At 41.5% G+C, this 24,864-nt stretch overlaps 1 protein-coding gene across 3 annotated transcripts in view; it reads right to left on the reverse strand.

The window, feature by feature from the left end:
- LOC119028839 (glypican-5-like) overlaps positions 1 to 24,864 on the reverse strand; it is a 58,974-nt gene that overhangs the window by 11,369 nt on the left and 22,741 nt on the right. The window contains exons 8-10 of one of the 3 annotated variants that reach the window (XM_037115207.1): positions 20,609 to 20,729; positions 11,376 to 11,517; positions 2,243 to 2,496 (exon numbers count right to left, since the gene is read on the reverse strand). In XM_037115207.1, coding sequence (XP_036971102.1) covers positions 2,396 to 2,496; positions 11,376 to 11,517; positions 20,609 to 20,729 — 364 coding nt within the window. In that variant the 3' untranslated portion in view covers positions 2,243 to 2,395. Of the gene's footprint in view, positions 1 to 2,242; positions 2,497 to 10,612; positions 10,941 to 11,375; positions 11,518 to 20,608; positions 20,730 to 24,864 lie in introns of those variants that run through there. The other 2 variants (XM_037115208.1, XM_037115206.1) reach the window with 2 other exon arrangements.

Below are 24,864 nucleotides of genomic sequence, written 5' to 3' on the forward strand. Positions count from 1 at the left end.
CCGGCATTACTTTGGGTTGATAGGAAAGAAAGGCACATTATTTGTGATGAAGGGACCAATCAATGATAGAAAGTACAGTTTTGTTCATGTGACTTACAGTTCCTGTAAATTATAATACTGCCTATGTAAGTCTAATAGCCATCTGGCTAATGTCCCCAACACCTGTAATTATTTATAAACTGCATCTATTTAATGATTGACAGTGTGGCCAGATGTTCTGGTCTGCATCTCTGTCACCTGCTCCACTGGTCCCGAAGTGACTGTGTGGGTACATAATCTGAAAATTACTATTCAGATTAAGGGCTAGTACTTGTTTTCAAATGGCTATAATAACAGTTAAAGCATCTTCCCAAGGTTACCAAGGTGAAGCGTTGCCTCCGGTGGAATCATAAAATCCTTTGGATGAAACACATGGGGAAAGAAATGAGCCGAGGACTGCAGCAAGGGACTGACTGTGATTGGAGGTGGATGAAAGCAGGAACATGGTATAGTGATTGGTTGAAGGCTATACATCGACAAAGGCCAATGGGGGTGTTGTTTGCTGTGTGCGTGTGTGTGTGTGTGGCATGTGAATTCTCATTTGAATAAACGCGGAATGAAGCTGGAGATTGTGGAAGCTAGACAAAGCAAGGGCAACACCCTTCTTGGAAAAGGTCAGATATGGAAACAACAGAATCACTGCAGAGTCGAGGACTAATAATCAGATGATGTCTAATCAGACTCGCATGCAGAAACTCTCTCAGGTGTAAAGATGAGCAGGGAGTCGGACAGAAAGACAAGCAGAAACAGACAGGATGATGGACAGGTAGGTAGGGAGAGGACAGGATATGAGCAGCAAATGCAGGAGGTGCTTGATGAAGGCTAAAGGAGGTAGGCCATTTGAAAGGCAGTGAGGGGGGATGCCATCGCCCTTGTTAGCAAAATGGCCAAAGGCATCCCCCTTGTTAACCTGCCAACCCCCTCCCTCTGTATTCCCCAGGGCGCAGAGAGGGTGCAGGGGCAGAGGAGTTGTTTACTTGAATATGTTAGTCTGTCCTGCCTGGCTCATTGATCCTGTCTCTGACTGAAGTTATGATCTATGTCTCTGAAATATCACTTCTCTAACTGTGCTACGTATTGATAAATCCATGAGGTTTCTCTCAATAACAAACTTCTGTCTAGTTTTGTCTAGGAACTCTAATATTCTCTAAACTACATGCTCTAACTACACAATTATGTACCATTGCAAATGCCCATTTCCAATTTTAATATCTACAGCTAATTTCCAAGTGACCCTTCGCCCCACAGAGCAGAGTTACAGGGGATCTGAAATCTCGCCCATGAGACAGCCCCTCAACATCCTCATGCGTCATCAGCAGTCTTGGTGTTCATGTAAGCAGGCATGAATGGAAGCTTCCAATATGTCGTCTTCAACTTTGGTGATTTCTCTTGCGTTACCATTACAATCCTGGTATTATCACAACACCATCTGTAATTTATCTGATGGAGATAGAAAAGCATGGACACGTCTTAAAATAACCACTAGCGGCGCTCTGTAGGCTAACATTATGGATCCATACTGATGCTGTGCTCCAACCTGCCATTCTGATACCAGAGGAACGGCAAAAAGTGCAGCAACTGCGCTGCTGGACTTTAAATACCAGGCGTCATATGCCAATATGACAATTATGATGCAATACTGAAATACATCAAATGAGAACTGTCATATACACACCAGCAACAATGTGACAATGGCTAGCTAGTTATTTAGCTACCAAGACATCAGCAAACTAGTAGACATTGTTTTATGCCTGTTACAATGGAAATCATCAAAATATATATGAAACATTGAGGAGCCTTGGTTTGAAGTGTGCTTTTGAAAAATCTCCTTTTGAAAGGTTATGTAGGCCTAAATCCTCTTAGCCAAGAGGCCAGTGTGTATTGCCAGTGAGAGTTGGTGCGGTGTGCCCCACACTGCTGGATCTGGACAGACCTTGTCAGAGGTTATTTGTCTGATTCAGCATGTAGCATCACCAGTGGCTCGACGGTTAATGAAGTCGCTCTGACTGGCTGTTCAGTGAGCAGATCAGTGCAGAAAAGTGACCCGGAATAAGAAAAAGGAGACCGCGGCTAGTTCTTTGACGGTAGTTTTGTGGGTAAGGGCTGTAACACACCACGCTCCCCATTTATCCCAACAATTATCGGGACACCCTTCCCCTAGGCATGAACTTGAAAAACAGAGGGGTAGGGTTAAGTGCTGGACCTTTATTGTAGGCTATATATTCTACAGAGCAGTGTCACCTTGATGAACTATGTCACAAAGGAAAATGTAGTCATAGAAGAGCAACAGGATCACAGAGACACACAGCTGACTGTAGCATCCCTCCAAAATGTGAAATGACTGTTTGCTAACTGGCTATAAGTATGTTGCGTGGATCCGACGGTGTGAAGCATTCCAAGTAGAATTCCATTCTTTCATCTGTCTGAGGTGTGCTGAACAAAACAGACCTTCAGCCGCTGTGAATGAGAGAGACTGTGAGAGCAAAGTGAATGTGTAATTCTTTAATGAGCCGCATCTTCTACCCTGAGGATATATCACTGCTTATTAACCATTACCACATGCTGAACACACACATTCACAAACACACACACACACACACACACACACACACACACAGCATGTGAGCACTTACACTTATGACTTCCCTTTCTCTCTGCACCAACTGTTACCTCCTATCATCCTCTTCTGTATCAGCTCATCCCTTTTTCTTTATTTGCCCCCTTGTGTGTGTGTGTGTGTGTGTGTGTGTGTGTGTGTGTGTGTGTGTGTGTGTGTGTGTGTGTGTACCAGTTCTAGCCAATATACCCCAAGCTGTGAGACTCAGGCTACATAAACAAAATAAAGAATCAAAACAAAGAGGAAATTAATTCATACACTGTTAATTTGTTTTGCAAAATAGATTTTGGAAGAAACAGGATTTCTGCCTGGATGACCTTTCCTGGAAACGGTTTATCAAATCCATGAAATGCGCCATAGATAGCAGACAAAAATCAGGGGGAGCACACTGGAGACGTAACACATCTCCAGTGTCGCCATCTTGGATTACTGGAGCCAGGAGTGACAATATAACTGAGAACATAATTTACAGAACGAATGTCACGTTGCATTGAAGAAGACTTGAACCATTGCAACTGAGACCATTAATTCATTAGGAAACTTTATAATGAGGTAATAAATCAAGTGAGAAGTAGGGTCCTTTTCTCATAAGCTTCAATACTGTTGGTCCACCATGCTTTCAGTAGCCAGGAGGAGACATTATATTAAAAACACTGCAATGTCTGTTTGCAATAACTTTTTCAAATTATGTAATTTCAAATGGTGTACATCTAATTCATCTAAAATGCATGTGTGATGCTGTCATAGCTTAAAACAAACCTTCGTTAATATTAGGTTTGAGACCTAATTTACCTGCAGAAACGTCATACATGTCAGGCCGCTGCGTTCTACTTATATATCTTTAAGTGTTTGGACTGAAAATTACAACTAAACAAGGTCAGTTTTCTACCCAGACTTAACTGTTGTTGTTACCACAACATCATTTTAATTTAGACTATACAGTCTTTTGATGGTGAACCTTTTGCTGATGTGGTGTATTTAATATGTTGGACAGTATATGGACATTTGTTTGCTGTGAACAGTGGACAGATCTGTATTTGTTGGTAAAAACAGAACAAGAATAAACGCAAGGCAGAATCCTATTCCCCACAAAATGTATTTACTGATGGATGTCCCTCATTAGTTTTCTATTCTTGTTGTTTACTACAGACGACTGACTACATGTGAAATCATGAAAAGCATGACAAGGAGATATGCTTTAATCCTGATTTGCTGCTGTATCAGTGGGATGCCGACTGCATTCACAGCACGTGTCACAACCTAATGTTCTCCAGTGCATGCATGTACAAAGGAAGCAGTTTCATTTTATAGCGCTGATCAATCCGATGCAAACGCGCGCTCTGGGAACTTTTATAGTCACGGGTGCAGATTAGGAGCCCCGCCAGACTGTTTTATTGTTCTTTCTGGCTCCCTTTGGACAGATGCTTATGAATGCAGATCAAACTGTCCTCAGGCAGAGGGCTAACATGTTCGAGCGCTGGAAAACACTGGCCTTTCCCTTTAAGATGAAATAGCTTCTAAAAGCCTCGTGAATCTGGCCCCGGGGAAGTGGGGGAGAGGCCAGAGGAGCAAGGCAGAGATGATGAAGGGGAGATACATGGCAGCAGGACAAGAAATAGAGAATGGCTCAAGCCATGTACCATATCCAGTTGTGTGTGCATTATTTGGTGCGGGATTATGATGAGAAACAAATACTGACACGGGTTTTACTGCATAATCAAGATTTTCAAGGTATTACAACACTAAGAAGGCACAATGCAAAGAAACGTCACGTTACTTTGGCAGTGGAGATGGCACAAAACCTGCCACACCTCCCCTCTTTCTCTCCATCCCCCCGTTTCTTCATTGCCATCAATGAAGCACCCATGGGAAGACGGACCACCTGGTAACCATGGTTACAGGGATTGAGTGTCCCTCACGAGTACACATTCTCTCACACGCACACACACAGATACGTCCTGTACTTGGTAAAGAAACAAAGAGTTCCTGAATATATTACCAAGTGTACTGTGAAAGGCAAACCTACTGCAAACGTCTTCATCCATGTTTTTGTTTACATGGAGGACCTCAGCTGCTTTTTTTTTTTTTCCAACACAAAGTCATTCTGTGAAACGTTTAGTCATAACGGGGATTTTGTGCGCAGCTTCAAACCGTGAACGTGAGGTCTCTTCAGGGAAACGGGCGGGTGCTTTCCAGACTATACTTACATTAGTGGTTGCAGTATGACTCATGGATACCTGGAGGTTAAAGTTTCCCCACCTCTGCATCCACCACCACAACACAGCTAAAAGCACAGCACCAGCAAATTACTGGTCTATGACACAGCATTTCATTTGTTACAGAGAAGAGAAGAGAAGAGAAGAGAAGAGAAGAGAAGCTGTGATTACATTTACATTATTGACATTATAGGACCTGGATATGTCTGGGGAGACAAAGAGAGAGTGGGGAAGGGGCAGCTGAAGAAGGGATCGTGCTGGTTTGAGGAGAAAAAAATCAATCAGTTTAATCTTGGTGAATTCCAGGGGAGAGGAGGATGAGGAATGGCCAAATGAAGAAAGAAGAGTAGTGAAAAGAGAAAAAACTGTAATAGATAGTCGGTATAGGCCGATTATCAGGGCAGACGACGCCCACCCCAACCACAGTCTGCTCACCCCGCTGCCATCTGGCAAAATCTGTCCGAGTCTTTTGTGTCTGATTGATGACAATTTAATTCTAAAATGCAATACTGTGGCTCTGATGCAGCATCTTTTCTCCATCTGCTGTCACCTGTGTGTGATCTCACTCACCCCGCCCACAACACAAGTCTGATTGGTTACACGACAAAAGTAATAGCCTTAACCCGGAATCTGCAAAGTAACTAGTCACTTAATTTATGGAATAAATGTAGAGTGTAAAGTATAAATTGCAGAAAAGTACGGAACACAAGTAAAAAAGTTTGGTCAGTTGCTGTTTATTCAGCCAATGTATATCGTTCCAAATACTGGTTATTGAGACTGATTACAGCCTAGAAAACAGCCTGGTGAATCTCTACTCAATAGCCACTTATGTTGAGTGAACAAATTATCCCCCCCAATTTAACTAATCGGCAGTCTAACACTGATTTTAAAACATCAAATGATCACAATGTAAGAGGAAACACTACAGAATCAGCTTTACTGGCCAGACTTCACTGTGGACTTAAAATTAAATCCTGCATTAAGCTCTCTGCTTTTAACTGCTCATATGCTGAGGTGCCTGCTTTTTTTCCCCCTCTGCTTTTGATCCGTGAACAATGATTGCCAAGTGAGTCCCCCTCCTTGGCCGAGATCAACCTTTAAATGGACTAGAATCAAATAATAATAGCCTGTGTACGGTCTCAGCATGACTAAAATAACTTCTTACTGTGAGGCCAACATTAATAAAACACATGGCGAGACTTTTAGAGGCTGAATTTTTGTGGTTTGATTACAGCTCCTGGCTGATATCTCACCATCTCCACCTCTCATCCTCCGCCACTCTTGTCCCTCTATAGTGTTCTTCAAAGCGCAAATGTCGTGAGAATTAATTACAGGCGGGTGGGGTGTTTTCTTCATTTCATGATCCCTGTTCATATCTGCAGCCCAGGGATAGAGAAGAAGAGAAAGTTAAGCTCGATCATGTGTGCGCCGAAGAAAACAGCGGGTAGATATTGAGAAATTCATTATAAGTCAAGAAGCAGCTCGGTACTGGATCTGTTTCAGCCAGTCAGACGGAGAACGGGGCCATCCATAAAACATACTGGATTACACACAAAGGCATTGCAGCGACAGAAGTACCGCCACCAAACACGCTTAAATCACACACATAAAGCACATGTTGGGCACGCATTAACAAACAGGATGGCCATAAACGGCCGTTTGTGCGTGCTCGTCCACACTCCCCTTCTCACGCGAGCACAGTTTCGGCTCCTGTGCTTTTCCCTTCCTGCGAAAAAATAATGAGCTTCGCATTTCAGCAATTCAGATTTTAAAAGAAGCTGTTTGTAAGCGGAATTTTAAATTGAGAGAGAGTCAGACAAGCGTGGACAGGCAGATCTGGTGGCAGATGTATCCGAGAAAGAGAAAAAAACTTCAGAGCAGCCTGAATTTATTCATTTTGATGGTATTTTTATTCACACATTAACTCAGAGCAGCTGACTCGGCGTAGAGAACGGGAACAAAAAGCAAATGACCCTGTGTGATTTGTGTGGTCTGGTTAACGCTGCATCGCCCTGTCAGCTTCAGTGCGTAGGAGCCTTGTTTAAATGCATAGAGATGCCATCAAACAGGGAGACAAGCAGAAAATCCCTCTTTTGTCACTTGTTGTAGTTCTTTCTCCAGGAATTCACTGTGGCTCGAGAGACACACCAGCTCGGTGATTCATAACCAGCAATTTTCTCTGTAAATAGCCAGCCTACTAGTTTCGGGGCCCAGCGGGAGGCATGGCTTTCAACAGATCTGACACATCAAGGTTATTCTAAAGGGTATGACAAATGTACCAACAAATACCTTCCTGTTAGGGCGGTGAAATAAAGGGCTGATGCAGTATGAGAAAACAAACATTCAAGGCGGCATAAATGTTTTATCCCGTCACGAACACAGTCCTCCATTCACAGCGACTACATAAACAGTGTTTGCATGTCGGAAATGTAATCCTGACTTTTATCTCCTGTCGTCTGATTTGAAATATTGTGGTTTATAATTCTTTAAATGAAATGCCAGAAGTTTGCAGCCTGAGATCTTAAATACAGTTTTGTTCTTGTAAAACACCCACACGAAACATTTCGCATTTGACTCAACAGTCTTAGTTTGGATATAGAAAAATGTTAGAACTATGATGTGGAGATGATGCTCAGATGCTTACTGAGGGATTAGTGGCATCAGATCCAGTAACCTCAATAGCAAACTTTGACAGCACATACCTACAGCAGACGATCACCGAACATTTTTTATAATCACAAGGTATAACACATGCACTGGGCCCTTGATCTCTCTTTCCTTTCAAGTTTTCTCAAATTCTCTCTTAAGGTTTTATTGTTTCGTAGCGGGAACATCACATTAGAGTTCTCCACAGGCCCAAAATTGAGGCTTAAAGCTGCTACAATGAACTCTAATTTGATGTTGATGCTGGCGGCCCCTGTGGACAAAAGTGGTATGAGCACCGCCACCTTGTGCTGTGAAGATCTTGATCTGCTACGGTGTGCATCTGATTTGGAAGCAAGTAAGAAGAAAGTTTCAACTTATTTTAAACACAGTTTTCTTTTTTCAATGGTAGCAGTTTCCAGGATGCATGGCAAGGTTACATGTAATCCTGATTTTTTGAGGATGCTAAAGTTATCAGCATTGTACTGTAACATTATATATTTTATATCTATCTATAATAATAAGCCAAGAGCAAGTGATACCCCAGCAGCAAATGCTGTGAGACAGATGCTCTGCTGCCATCTGGCAACACAGAAGAATCTGCCACGGTACCAACAGACTACAGATCAGTTTATTTCCTCAATCTGTAAGACTCCAATTTATCCTCAGCAGTCTGTCATGAAAAATAGTTTCAATTTATGACTTATTATTTCACTATTAGGTTTGGGTCTGGAAGGCAGAACTCCACTACATGGAAAACTGAACACAGATGGTCTATTTTTTTGTTTGTTTAGCTAGTATCTTAATGTAAGCTCAACAAGAGCAAATAAACCTCATATTCAAAACTTCACAATTGACCTGTGAAGTCCTAAAAGTATTATTTGACTTTTGTGGATATTGTACATGGCTCAGGGGCTGGGAACCACTGATTTAAAGTTCAGAATCAGGAATGACGAACAACAACACTTGTAGGGATACAAACTCATGACTACAGCAGTGACGAGGACAGTACAGGGGTAATTAATGTGACAGTGCTCTTTGACCCTATTACGTTCTACCCCCTGGGGCACCGATGACATCACACATGACCTCATAGGTCATGGGTAACAAAGTGATGATGGAGAAGAACGAGCACTAGTGTAGTAAATTGTGACAATCAATCATACGAAGCAAGAATGCCTCCAGCGATTAAAACGTATACCCTGATCTATTCTAACCAAACTGCCCACAATCAGTGTCGTGACATTACTGGTTTGACCTGAAACTAATTGGTGTCAGCAACATGACCACAGAAACCATTCACAGACCACTGGTGTCATGGAAAGTTCCATCACCATAAAGGTGGCCTGGGTCTTTCGCGTATGTTGACCAGTTAATCAACGTATGTGTTTTTCCAGCTAAAGATAGATATGGACCGTAAAGCTTTCCACAGCGCATAGAGTAGCTGCAGTATGTGTGCAGGACTGTTTGTCCTTCGGGCCATTTGGCTGGAGATGACACTGATATTTGATAAAATACTGTATCTGGTTGCTCTTATTGTGAGGGAGCACAAGCTAGTTTTGAAAGATGGTTGCTACAGTACGTAAAATAATCTGTGTAAACACTGTGCTGAGACGGATAAAACTAATCTAAACCTTAATCAGCTACTTACTACACAAAGTGGAACCATTCATGAACATACTGCCACAGTGGAATGATGCTGATTGATGTACATGTATTGATGTAACAGCAGCCTGTTTTTACATAGTATTCACACTAATTTGAAATTGATGGTAGAAGGTGATGTCACGTTTGAGAAGCAAAATAACCACTGATGAACTGATTTAAACATTGAATTCTTTAAAGTTTTGTTGCTTCAGTCAGTTAACTCGGCTGTTACAAGGGAAATTATGTAACATAATTACGGAAGTTACGCAGAATGATATCCTAAGCCTAACTAAGAAGTTTTTGCTCTTGTGCCGAACATTACCAAACTGCAAACATTTCACAACGTTATTAACAGTCCAAAGTCATAGTCAGTCATAATGTTGAAATTTTGTCAGCAATCTTTACCTCAAAGTCTGGCCAGACATCACAAGTAGTTTTTGTGCCTTACTTGGCCACTGAGTCCTTCACACACAAAACCGGCACTAGAGGGTTGCGGAGGGCATCGTATTTTGAAGCTGATGGCTGTCGACTAAGCTGCCTCATATGACAAGTTGGGAGTGAGAACATGTCGAAGCAGAGGGTTTGTTACACGGAACCATCTGAGAAGTCGTCCTTGGGAACTGTTTTGGAAAGGACAGCACTTCCAAAAATTACTTGCCATGTGATTGGACAAACCATCTGTCCGTCACAAGCTACCACCAGTACAGTACATCAAACTCTTCGCAAAGTCAGTTAACTTTGAGAACATTTCTTCTATCCATAAACGGCATCTTTCAGTGCAGTTTTCTGCTCTTCTGTCAATGAAACAGACTCTTCAGTTTTTTTTCTTCAGTTCTGATATAACTGATACGATCGCAGTATTTATGCTAAAGCATTGAGGAGCCGCCATTTTTGCTTCGCTGGTCATCGGTTCTAAACTATGCCCGAAACTGCCGTCTCTAAAGCTAGCAGATCCTCAATGGACTCTGACTGGTTCAGTCCCTGTTTGTTCAGCATATCACTGAAGGCCTGGCAAGATGGCTCACATGGTTAACACCCCCTGAAAATGATTATTTGACTGACTGTGACATCACCGTGACATCATTGTTCGGTGTGATGCAATGGAGCACTTTTCTGCATGGTGGGATATCTAAAGGCTGATAATAAAAACATTCTCAGTGCACTCAATACTTTGTCTGTTGTCAGTCTTAAGAAACACACACACATTTAATACATGTATGTATAACGTAAATACAAAAAATAAATGGATGAATAAAACAACTGACAACAATGGAATATTATCCAAATAGAAAATAGATACTTTTCCATGTGTAAGATATGACTCAAGTATTGCTAGATCACATCAATCAGAATGTATCAGTGAGATAATTATTGCCAACTTAGACTGGCAGTGTTGAAGCTAATCAATTAAGCTTTTAACCTTTATTCACTTTGTTGCTTCATTTGGAGACTTTACATATAAACAGAAAGACTTTAAGCCAACAGTTTTTAGTGATTCTGTCATATTTTACGAGCCTCTTCAATGCATCGACTGTTTCACTGCAAATGCCCAACAATTAAAATAGCAGCATATTTTAACCACATCCACTCGGTGGGATTGCCTGTGGGCTCCCAGGGGTCCTCAGATCTCCCCATGACACCCATGTATTATGTATAAGTGCAGGCACGATGAATAAGTCAAGAGATAAATGAATAATTACAGTTTATTTTTCCATTTTCTGTTTTTGGGGTGACCTGGTTGTTAGTGCATCCTTCATCCCGGCTCAGGAGGAAATAAACTGCTGAGGCCGGCAGAAAGAGAGATGGGGGAAAGAGGAAGCGGTGGAGGGAGAAAGGGGGAAAGAGGACAGTTGAATCCATCTCTCAGTACTATCCCTCCCTCTGGGCATTTCCCTGCTGGCAAAAGATATGTGGAGGCTGCAGCACTTTCAAACCTCTGCCATGCCAATGAACTGTGAGCTTGTGTGCGTGAGAGCTGTCTTTTATTTATGACTGGTGTGCACACAGACATATAGATACACTCCATATATATGCTGGTGACTTATGTGTAAATCAGAACCCTGATATTTGTGCAACCACAAGGCGAGCTTGCAAGTATACATCAGCTTGTGTGTGTTAACGTGGGAGTGTATGTTTGCTAATGTTTGCTCCGCTATTTTTGCATGCTTGTCTGCATGTGTGAGTGTGTGTGTGTGTGTGTGTGTATGACTCACCGTTCTCATCACCAGATGCTTCACAGCCGTCTTCATCATCACAGTCGTCCCCGCTGCCTCTCTCTGTCTGTGCGCTCCCTCCCTCCTCTTCCTCCGGCTCGACTCTGGTTTTCTTGGCCCAGCCGAGCTCCACCAACAGCTCCTAAATAAAGCGCACGCACGAGTGTTGAAACTCATTGCGCAAAAACTTCCCAAAACACACAACGACTGGCACATTTTTTTTCTTTTTTATTTATGGTGAAGTTGGTTGGGTGGTTCACCACTTTTGTCCAAACTGAAAATACCTCAGCAACTACTTGATGGATTGCCATGTAGGGTTGTAAAGGCATTCCTGGTCCCCGCAGAATGAATGTTAAGCGCTTTTTAAACAGACATCTGGCGGCGCTGGAAAGAAGATATGTCATTATGGCGGCTTTTTTACACCAAACTACATCAGTGTAATGCTGCGACTGTGGCTTGTTTTTTCTGCAGAGTTGCTTTGGTGTTTTGTTTTGTTTTTTCTCAAGTGTAGTTGTTTCTTGGGACTTGCTCCCATGTCTCCTGTCTTTCCCATATCATAAAGGGAAAATGCAGAGTTTGTCACATTCCAGAATGCTTTTACGACCCCGATCCCTCCGCCCCTCTCTTCTCTACATACACAACAATCTTTATTTTTAAGTATTTTTTAAATGGTTTTGTATTTAATGCAAAATAATTTCAGGCATATATGTATAGAGTATAAAGTCATCAAGTTCCTATTTTGGTTTCCATAGACCTAGGTGCTTGTATCCCAGGGACGATCTGGCAACACTGGAAACAGAATGTGCCACACCCTCATCAGGTCAAAATATGAATCAAAACTTGATTAATGACCAAATGATTGCAAAACTAATGATATTCCCATGAGCCTTCGCTGCACTTTGTATTTAGTGCATACCAAAAGGCAGAGCTGAGACAGTGAACATGGTAAATGCTACATTTGAAACATCAGCATGTCACTGTCAGCTTGTTAGCTTGCTGCTGTAAATGCTATGCCTGTAAGTTCAGTCTGACAAGCCGTAGTCACTCTTCTTTTCTTACATTTAAGGTGTTAAACAGACCTGAGAATGAACTGCAGGGAGTTGTAAAGGAGAATATACACCCTTACTGACAAACCACAACATTAAAAAAAAACAACTAATAGTAATGAGGTCAAACGTCAGAGATATATTGGAATGTATTTTCTTCTACAGGCCCCAAAAACATCTGCACAAACACACAAACATGTGCAATAAACACTTAAGAACAAGAATACACAAACACAAACACACGGGTCGTAGGGCACACTAAAGGGTAATTGAGGTCAGGCCGTCTATGTGTGCATCCACATTATCTACTGATGTGTTAACTCACAGCACGGATGCTGCGGCATGTTACATAATTGTGACGCCGTGTGAAAACATCATCTCTTCTAAAGGTTTACTATTGATTATTTTAAACATCCACGTCCGCTGGAAAATTTGATCAACTCACAAAGAAAGACATTAAACTTTTTGACGACGTGAGAAACTCTGAGATAAATATATTTAGTTACTATGCTTTTTTCACAGGTATACGGCGACAGGAACCTATAATTGGCTCACAGCATGATGAATGTGTCTACTACAGAGTCAAGGTAGGTAATATATGAATTCCAGCTGAAAAGAGAGATAAGGCAAACACCCACCAGTTTTATAAAGGAAAAGATACATTGCGCTGACATCTTCTTTTATTTTATTTCCCCCCTGAAGATAACATTTCTATATATGCAGCAAAGCCACCAAGATTATAACATCTATCGTGATGATTTATATCACCCTAAACTGCTGAAATCTTGCAAATTAAAAACTATAAAGGCCAAACTGAGAGTCAACTGTTTACGGTTTTATTACAAATTCCACATATTTTTTAGAACTGTATCCTCTGAAAGAAGTCATAACAGTGTTTTCCTGCCTAAGGTGCTTGTTGCCAGACAGCCAAAATCCATTCTACTCTGCTGTATTTAAACATGGCTCCAGTGAGAAGATACGCTATAAGATGCTGCTATATTATGGTCCACACTGCGAGACACACATACTGACCGAGCAGAAAAATACAAATCTGGTTTTACGTTTGTTTGTGACCCTCAACATGTGCAGCAGTAGGACTACAAATTCTGCACCATGGTGTTTGGCTGGATCAGGGAAAAACATGTGCCTAACAGACAGGGCTGTAATTGTATGCTCATGATATTAAAACCTGCATTGTTTCATCATATTTTGAGATACAGTGCAGGGTCTATCACTAATCAGTATTTAACCATTTTAAAACAGCAACTGGTCATGTGATCTAACAATCTTTGGATTAGGGTCCCTGTTGGATGGATGCAGGTTGGATACAGAAGGAGGGACATCTGGCCATCTCTGTACAGTGCAGTAGGTGCGGGGCAGCCATGGACTCAAGGGGAACCAAGGTTACTTTATGACAGCATGTCCGAAGGGACATGGAGACAGACTAGACTCTGTGTGGTGATTCACCGTCATGTCATCGGACTGCAAATGAGGGCTGAGAGAGGACACAATGCATTACAGCAATGTTTCCACCAGGACTGTGTTTCCTTAGACATGTGGAAAGGCTAGAATCTAAAATGAATTCAGGTCGTGTGGCACTGAAACTCCCAAGTGAAACAGATGAATTTATTCAATGGTAGCAGCTCCAGTGAGGTCTATACTATCTAATTAATGACAGGGGGAAAGGCTGACAGTGTGTGGCTAAGGTATGGACTTTTGGTCTTTTTTTGCATATCATAAAAAAACAAAATGGATGGGAAAATGTTAATTCAAAGTAATGAAGGGTGGAACGCCAAGATTTTTATACGTTGTTCCTGCAGCTATACAACTTTTAACATTTAAGTCAGCGAGCCACCATTGTTTGGTTCAGATGCTTTCAAACAGTAAACAGAGATGATGGATGGTTGGCAGTAATTTTACCACTTAGCTTAGTGGTAACTCAATATTTAAGGGACAGGTAAGAGATGTAAACTATTCCTTTAGACAAATTAAAACTGAACTTGGCAAACTTTTTCTGTGATGGAACACAAACTCCTGGTTGCCTCCCACTCTTTGTGCTCTGTGCATTCTGCTTAATCACCAGTTTTAAACGGCAATCCTGGGGATACTGTGTGAGACAAAGAACCAAGAAAAGGGTTTCTGCTAATGAAGCCATCCTTGGCAGTGTTGACCTCTGCTGTCACTTAAGAAAAATAAGTGGATGAGTGTGGATGGACAACTGCCTCTTCCCCGTACATGGTAAGCCCTCACAGGGATGATTAGGCTCACCCTGATTGGCTGAGCATGTAAGTACAAACTGTCATTGCGAGGACAAGTGAGTGGCTGCGCTAACAGAGTGCCATTAGAGGGCAAAGTGTATGAGAAACACTCCGCCGCTGCAAAGGTCTGATGACCGTGTAAAAAAACAAAATAGGGACATCGAAAGATAAACAGGGACTGAAGGAAGACGAAATAATTAAAATTCCAAAGAGGCTTCTTTGTCCCGCTTCCTCCTCTCATCCGAGCTGTGCAAGTGTGCAAATGGCACGCATGACAGGCATGAATAATTTTATAATACATGGCGTGCATTAATGTGTGTGCTTCAGATAAATGTCTCCCCCCACAGAGCAACCACTCCGGCAGCTAGCATGAAAGAAGCACAGCCCCGGCTCTCGATTTCCAACGGTGACTCTACACTAACAGCTCACAGTGTCTACCTACACACAGGGTTTGGTTGTGTGCACAGACTTGCATTCTCTCAATATATCAAAAAGCTAGAGGTGGATCTGGAAGTGAACAGTGTTTGCAATGCAGATGAGCTGCGCTATATCTGACTTTTCCCTTTGGTTCGCGTTGTGGGTTGTTAGCATTTACCACCAGCCATCTGTCGCGCACACGTTACACGGATCTAACTTTTCTTGTCCTCGTGTCTGAGCGCATGACACGCGAGCGGTAGACACATTGTTCTCTAAATCATAGACTAACAGGACATGTGACATGGAATTAATAGGATGAGAAGGTAGACTTCAAAAGTAAATGATGACATGGTGAGCATGTGGTGTGTGTTTGTCTACATGGCGTGGGGGGAATGCTGACTTGGCATCTCCTCCAATGTGATTAATGGTCTCACTACCAAAATTAGACGGAGAACAGAAAAAGCTTCAACAGCAGAAAGGGAGAAATAAACCTTCGCTCGTCCCATCCCGTGACTTTCCATGAATATACTGTAACCGCCAGCAACAACACTTGCGTTAACAGAATTTATCGGGTCTCCCTGACAATTTACAATTTCCATTCTTGACCTCATAATTCGGCACTCGGTCCAGCCGATGGAGGACCTGATTTATAGTTCAGCATCTCATTTGTGCTTCACTGGAGAGAGAATCGTGTTTACATTAGTCCCCAACAAATACACAATTCACTTCGGGTTGAGGAAGTTTGTTAAGAGCTGCAGTGCCCGCAAGTGTTTGGAAATGATTAAGTCTTTTTAAAAATGAAAGTGAAAAATGAAAGTCAGTATTCTTGGTGTGAAATTTAGAGCTGCTACGAGGAACTTGCTGTGTAGATTCTGATGGCGCCTGTGGACAGAAACAGCATCAGCACTTTCACCTCGTCTCTTAAGATCTCGATCTAGCCAGCATGTGCGTTTGTCACCTCCTCACTCTGACTTGTTAACATTTTTGTTTATATTTTCGCATTTATTTTCATACTGTCATCAGCAAATGCTATACTTTACTTCACTACGTAACTTTTCAGAGAGGATGGAGGAAAAGAGGAGAGAAATCTAGAGTCTCTGGTTAGTGCTGAATTCACTGAGTGTTGACCTGTGTTAAGTTAAGGTAATAATCGAAACGCTCCAATAAACAAAGTGATCGTGCGGTCAAACTTGCATCACTGGTGGTGATGACACCATTTAACAACCCCCACTGCTGATAAAAATCTCTCTAACATGTCTCAGACAAACGTTCACAGTTGAGGTAATGTTTTCAAGTTGTATTAAACATAAGTTCTGTCTCATTCCCGGATTTCCCTGTCTCAGAACACAAAACACACCGTTACCTTGAGTAATCTTTATCTGGTTGTTATCTTATTATTACTAATATCTACAACTATATCAAGATTGCAGAAATACCCAGTCATCTCACTGATAGCCTTTTCTGCTTAGGTGGGTTGTAAACAGGTTTTTATATCAAATGGAGATTGTTTCATAACCCTTTAATATTTTCTTGTGGTAAGTTTAAATAAGTAAGTACCTGGATTGTTAGAGAGTGACAGTTGAAACAATGGTTTTGGTGTTTTCGTGGGAATACTGACAGTCCTGTCCTGTGATGGCTGACAAGCTATACATATCTCTGTTCTACTTGACTGGCTTCCTGTTCGTCAGTTCATCAACCTGTCACACTGTCCTAAATACAGCCACATGGTCTTTGGGGCAAACACTGAATCGTCATCATGAATAACCTTGACGCCTCATTTCATGTCAACATATTTACAAGGTTCTATGAATCACCCATTCAAATCATTTCACCATATTACCATGTGGGCCAGGGCTTTGAGAGTGCTGCATAGATCTGGTTTAATTGTTGAATTATGTGATTTATTATTGCCTGTTATTCACGACATCTCTGTAGAGTGCTGACAATTAATTTTATTGGATTAGGCAGTGCTTCAGACACAAGGTGATAAAAGATGATTGAGGGCCAGATGTAGAAGAGGAGACACACACACACACACACACACACACACACACACACAAATGCAGGCCCCTGCAGCTGGCTTTAGCAACTGAGTATAACACCTTCATCACACAGAACTTAACATTTCACTATAATAATAACAGCAAAAGATCAGACTAACAATGGCATCATTATTTAAGTATGGATGTCAATAATACCATCAATTAAGGGCAAGTAGCAAATTTCCTGCAGAAATCTAACCACGTTTATAAGTCGTGGTGTCTCGGCCAAGGTGACCACAGAAGAGATTAATGCTCTCGGGAAGAGTTATGAAATCACCCACTGATTGTCTCTACATCAATACTGAAGCTCTCCAAAATGCATTTGTACAGCAGAGGGTATTAGCCTGCACAGTGGGAATAATGGAGCCAAATGAGAGAATATATAACAGCCTCAACAATGCGAGCGTAATGCAGCAAAGCGGTACTAATTGCACACTCCTCGTTGGAAAAACAAACAAGCGACTATGTTCTGCTGTCTACAGATGTCGGGGGGAACTGCTCCTTTTAATCACCAATAATTTAACCCCTTCGCACCCACCTGTGTTGGTAATTTTCGCCTAATTAGCATACCCAAATGGAAAAGCTTATAACACAACAACTACAAGTCCCAGCATGTACCATACACACAACCTAAATGACATCAGTTCAAACATGGCTCTAAAACATTTTTTTTTCTTCGAAAAAAATAGGTCATTTTTGAATAACAATAACTCAGATGTGCTTTAGGTAAGGCATATGGCAATATACCACATACCTTCTACATCTTGTCAACTACACCTGGATGAAATTTTAGACTTCTAGGCCTAACCTTATGGGAGTTATGGAGTTTTTAGTTTGTGGTGTCACTGGCGTCCACAAACCTCTCCAAAACGTCTCCAAATGGCCAAATTGTGCCAAATGCTTTTTCTCACTTCTGTGACACTGGAAACATTACTGAAGCATTTTGGTGACTATAAAGTCTTCCTCCATGATTCAAAACATAATGTTTTCACACATTCATTTGATGGGTGGTCGGAGGGGTTTCCACACACTTCTAGGTGGCCATATTGAGATATTGTCATGCGACAAGACACTACAGAATAGTAACCATTATACAAAAATGACATACTGAAGTGAATTTCAAACAAGGCTTTTATTATCTTTCAATATACTAATACTGTACGTGCGCAGCGGGGGAGGTAGCACTGGTGGATGCAGAGGAGGATCGTTGGCACTTCTGATGACCGCCTTCAGCAGGAGAGGGGGTTGGCCGTCTGACTGCCTCACTTTCAGGCTCCCAATCCACGTCACTGTCTTCAGACTGTGACCTACAAAACACAATGCAATGCACAAATGTTACCAAATATAATGAAAAATGAAAAAATATATAAATGCAATTCAATAGGGTGCTATTTACATAGGAAATAAATAAACACAGATATATGATATTACATATTACACAAAAACATCAGGAAAGTAACCGTACATAAACAGAATAATTGAATTGGGGGAATATTCCCAGTGTCTGGTCAGTGAAAAAGATCTAGTTCTATTTGTTTACAAGCTTGATAAAAAAAAATCTAAATAAAAAGGAATTAGAGGCTCAAAGAGAATTACATCATAGGACAGAATTACAAAGTTTACCTAGCTTTGGTTGAGTAGTTGAGGCTAGCTAGGCTAATTAGCCCCTGGGGCCCTAAACATTTAGCGTCATTTATGAAATGCTAATGTATACTGGACTGTTCACTGTAAGCATAAGAACCCCTTCCCACTAACTTTCATTCAAATTTCACTCATGGCTAAATAAATAAATCAAACATCATCAATGATAACGTTACTCACCGATCTAAGATGTCGTCGAGGCCCTTAGCAAACATCTCCTCTCTCTCAGAGCCCTACTCACTGTCTACAGTTTCATCAGATGATGCCATGATCCATTCCAGGTCTTCTTCTCGGACATATTTAGTGTTTTTTGTGGATTTCGCCATTGTAAACTGTGAAAACTGCCGTCCATTAAAATTTAAATGTCCGCTGCGAGTGCGTCTGCTGCGCAAAGTTAGCCCGCTAGCTGCCAGACGCAGCGATATTCCTCAGCTCGTACAAAACGGACCTGGGCACGCCTACCATCGTTGGAAAGGTAAAATAATTGGCTAGAAGCCTGAGTGATTGACATGTTGATAGCCAAAACGCTATCCCTGTACTAAGGCGGCAAATAACAGTAGACAAAGCCGATTGGCCCTTTAAACAAGGAGCGCTCCATGTACTTCACGGGCTGTGCTGGGGTGAAAACTGAACGGAAAAAGATGGGGACACTTTTGTTTTGTAGCCAGCAAAGTGATGAAAACAAGCACACCCAACAACACAATACAGGAACTAGAGAAAATAAACATACGGCCGGCGAAGTCTGGATTTTATTTGACAAACAAAGTCGGTAGACGGTAAACAAATGGACTTTACAGGACGATATTCACAACCTGGAATAATTTTATGAAAAACCATTTTGATGCTTTTGATCAGTGGATTCTTACGGACAACTGGAATATAAATAATTGAGGATCGGACACATATTACGGCTTTATGGCCGCGTCAAAGGTAGGGAGTCGCCGTGCGTTTCTTGTATCTCACGTTTACCATGCTGGTAAATATAAATGATTTATGGTTTAGTGCTCATGATTTCTGCAAAATCAACTGGATGAATGAATTGCTGAGATTCTACCCTTTCCAACGACGTATAGTATGTCCGTAATGATGAAAGTTGAAGCGAGATACGTCACTGCGCACTGTAAAAAACAGTCAGTTATCTGCAATCGCCCGCCGGCGGGCGGGTGGGTGCGTAGAGGTTAATAACGTGGGCGCTGAGAAGAGGATTATGTGAACAAGAAAAGCTGAACATGTCAGTGTTCACGTGAGATATGCACATGCTGGAACGCCTGTAAGTTCTATGAGGAAGGTTACAAAGTTCAAGTTGACCTTTTGTCCTGATGATGATGATGCCGCAAGAAAGGTAAAGGATTGAAATAGAAAAAGGTCTCCGGCACTAGATGAAAGGTCAGGAGCTAACTGAATTAATAATGAGTCTTCTACGCCAGTGATGTACAATCAAGACAATCAAGACTGCTTCCTCCGGATAAAAGTCTTGATGAGAAACGGACAGTCAAAGCAGTGTTGCTATGTTAAATATCATTCCTGTGAACATGAACTTTGTAATCGCTGACTGGGAATGAGAAAAGCTATTGACAGAGTAAAACTTTTGCTCGTCTGTGGATCGACAGGAACACAGGAGAAGAATGCGGGCCAGCAAAATCAAGATGACAGCTCCTGCACACTACTGTTCACCTCACTTGCAATCAAGACTGAATTTTAATAACTTATTCAAATTCACTCCTAATTGCGGGTGGGGTGAACATTATGCAGTTTTATGGAGTTTTTGTCCTTAGTTTTGACAAAATGAAATCGTGAGAATGTTGTGTGTCAACATTCGGTGTACGTACCTGTGTTAGCTTTTCCAGCCTCAGTTTCGCCCCCTTCAGGACAGGATCTGTATTACGGACGGTCATCTCTGGGTTCTCCCTCTGGGCTTTTAAAGTGCTGCCAACCACGCGGCCTGCATAACTATAGGAAGACAGAAGAAGGGAGAGACTTATAGCACGATCTGTCCCAGTTCTGTGTGTGTGTGTGTGTGTGTGTGTGTGTGTGTGTGTGTGTGCTGCTGCTCTCCTGCCCCAGTTTTCTCACCAGAACTGTACCAGTGTGTTTAGTTAGGGTGTCATAATTCACTTCACGCGCATGGACACACATATCACATCACACAAACTTCTCACACACACACACACACACACACACACACACACACACACACACACACACACACACACACAAGCTATACAATGTGTTTATTCCTGGCAAAAAAATAACAAAGAAACAGTCTTATGTGTCACTTGAGATATTCGACTCTGGTGTCATGAGTTAATCTTTTTGCAGACTGATCTTAATCTGTATAACCTTGTTCAAGTCATAGAGACTTCATCTAGAACAGATGAGGTGGAAAATAACATATAAAACAAAAATCCAAGATGTAAGTTAAAGATGGTTATCCATTCACATTTTGGTGAGGCTTTACACTTTTACTCCATCTCAGAGGGTAAAAACTGCATCTTTTACTGCACTGCATTAATCATGTAATTCATGATTAACAAGCTTTAACATGCAAAGCATACAACTGGATCATAACACAAAGTGCACTGCTGTAGTTCAATCCGCTACAAAGATGCATTTGTGTTGGAAGCAAATGAAAGACAGACACAACATACTTCAATTGCTTTGTGTTTTTTGTTTTTTTTTTCAACTAAGCTGTTTGCAGGATGCATAGCAATGAGGTGTGTCTGTTTGTGGCCATGTAAGATTAACAGTTGTATGTGACGATGGTAAAACAAGAAAACTTTGTGTTTGTGCTGTAACACCACCAGACTAAAAAGTAGCTTCTTTCTTTAGGCTGTGAGACTCCTCAAATTATCCTGAGCACTTTGCATTGAAAGACAGTTCAATTTTATGACTATTCTGACCTGGATAAGTCAGAATCCAACTCCAGCGCAGGCATTAAGAATAACTATAATCTTCCTGCTGATGGTCTCCTTTGCTAATGTAGGTTATGTAGAGGCACGAGTATTAAATTGCAACCCATTCAAAACCAGTATAATGTTCCTTGTAGTTATATCAGAAAAAACACTGCGACTGGACTGCTGCTCTCCTTTAGGCAGTGAGTTTTTTGCAGCCATAATATGGTAAATGGACTTGCATTTCATGTAGCGCTTTTCCAGTCTACCGACCACTCAAAGCACTTTACAACACTTGCCACATTCACCCATTCACACACACATTCACACACTGATGCTCACACTCACCATGCAAGGTGCCAACTGCACATCAGGAGCAATTTGGGGTTCAGTATCTTGCTCAAGGACACGTCGGTACGCAGCTCAAGCTCAGCCTTTGCGTATGTAGGTTATGTAAAGGCATCAGTATGACTTCAGGAGTCATATTTGTCCAAGTTCAAGATTCAAACCAGCGACCTACCAATCACAAGACATCTTTAATTCTATAATCTGTGGGCCTTTCAGACAAAATGTGTTACCATGAATGACTGTTTCAGGGCTGTTCCCTTCTCACTGCATTTTGGGGGATTTCCACCGCTCAACCCACTTGGATTGGCCAATTTTCTGCAGATATGTGCTTATAATGACCCCACATTGAACTTGTTTTAATATCAAATTGGGTATAGCAAATAAATGTGACATATTATAGTCTTCGCTGTGTCTGATCCTTGATCATCTTGATGCTTCTTTCTGTAGTGGGCTATAAGCAAGTATCACATCATCATTTGGCCGGGGGGTTGGAGTGGGTGGATCAGAGAGAGAGAGATGAAGTGAGAGAAAAGCAAAAGAGAAGAAGAAACAACACTTCATGAGTCATACTTTTCCAAGTTTCCAAGTTCCAAACCAGCTTTCCTATCTAATACAATCAGACACCAACTCAGTAACCACTGAGTCCACACCCTCAAAAACACAAACACAGGCCGGCTATGGCAACAAGGGAAGAGGATTGTGGGAACCAGAAAGCAGACGCGCAGTGGATGTCAGCTGAATCTAATAAAATACAACTTGGCCGATGCCGAGTGATGGTGCGGTAGTGAAGACTCCGGCCTCTGGAGCCTTACTAACCTTGCTGGTCTCGAATCAGGTCCCATCAGAAACTCTCATCTGACACATGAAGTCTGTCATTGGGTTTCTCAAATCTCTTCTCTTTCATTCTCACACAGAATGTGTATTCATGCATTCATTTTCCCGATAAAAGGTCATCAATATAAAAGTCAAGTAAAATGTCCCGAGGCCTGACTCACAAAGCTTTTTGTGTTTTGGCTTCATTAAGCCTGACATTGGCAATCCATGATAAGCTATTCCACAGAAGTGCTTGCGAGCCATCTCTGAGATGCGTTTTCCATTCCAGCTTTGGGCAAGTTCACATTAAGTAAGCAGCCAATCGCACATAACATCAGCAGATCAAGAGCTGCATGTTTAATTTGAGAGATGATGAGGCTACCGATCCTCATGGGAAAATTAGGTCATTAGAGAGGCAAAAATAATATGATGCTGTGGAGAGAAAGAATCCAGCACATAATAAATAGAATCAATAGAAACTGAACTACATAAAATGCACAAGACATTATACTGCTGACACTTTTAACATATTCAGTAGCCTAGAGTGGACAAGTGGAAAAATAATTACTTCTAGTTTTGCTCTTGTGTTTTATGATGAGAAGCTTTATTACAGATATACTGTTTCTGCTTTCACTGCAGGGAGGATTACTGAAGAAAAGCTACTCAACGATTAACATAAAGGCTACAGGAAAAGAGCAACTGATCAGGGTTCGTGTGGCTGCTACACTGTGTACATAAATTAGTGGGAGCCATTTTTATGGTGGACTTTATGGTTGGCACATGGTTGTCCTGCACTGTGTCTGCCGTATCGCTTTTTGATTTATACTCCAGCTACTGATGTTGAATGCTAGACAGATGTACAGTACGCGATCAGGCTGCACTGCGCTGTAATTATATACCCCAAAGCAACTGTTTGCACTGTTTGCAACTGTTTTACTTTGTGATATGACCCATGGTAGGAAGCTCCCTCCTGTTTCTTTGTTCAATATGAGGCTGTAGTTACATTTCTGTGCAGGTTGATTTGATCTTTACATACAGGAGGCAAACTACTGTGCAAATTAACGTGAACAAGCCTGATATCCCCTGTAACCCTGGGTTACGACTAAAGTAAGCTGTCTTTCTTCATGACACAGACCATATCTCTTGGATCTCTTTTCACCTGCTGCATAACCATAATGAACAGTTTAAACACCATCACCATGGCGACTGCTTACACTAATTATAAAGATGCAACAGTCAACAGCTAATATCATAAAGTGCATCCCACCTAATCTCTGTAAGGTTGTAAACCTGCTTTTACTGCTCATAAGACAGTATTGTAGATATAATCAGGAAGTGATGCTAAATGTACCAACCTGCACAAATCATATGATTCCTAAATCCCAAAAGGGATTACAGAAGGTTAAGCAACTTCCCCCCAAATTATTTATCTAATCCATGGCAATAGAAAGCAGAATATGAGAAGAAGGACAAGAAAGGAGCAGGGTGACGAGGGAGGATGAAAAAAGTGCAATTAAAAACCCCAGACTGTGGCCCAGGGGGAAATCCCAAGATTCCTCTGACTCCAGCAAAGATTTTGCGGATCAGTGTCAACACCACAAATGCAAGACTAACCCTAACCCAGATCCTGGCATAATCAACTTTTCCTTCATCTTCTTTAAAGCTACAAATGCGAGTCCTCATTAGTAACAATGAAGTTAACAGTGAAGGCGATTGAAGGTCGGCTGAGCATTTAGTAGTTGCTCTTTTACCACAAAACCCATTTTTTACACTAAGAACACTAATAACTTACACGAATTGACCAAAACAATCAGAAGAGAGACTTAATAATAAATATCAACATAATTAGTTTAAGCATTACAAGCAGGTATGAGGCCATTATTATGTATGGTTTTGAAATTACAGAGGTGTATGAAGAGTTTCCATGTGGCACATGAAGCAGATGGAGTGCAGATCATTCCTTTAAGATCATTCAAAGATTCATTTGTTGAGTAATTAACACCAAAGACTATTGTATCACTCAGTAAAGGAAG

This window comes from Acanthopagrus latus, chromosome 11, assembly GCF_904848185.1.
Source record: "Acanthopagrus latus isolate v.2019 chromosome 11, fAcaLat1.1, whole genome shotgun sequence".
NCBI lineage: Eukaryota > Metazoa > Chordata > Actinopteri > Spariformes > Sparidae > Acanthopagrus > Acanthopagrus latus.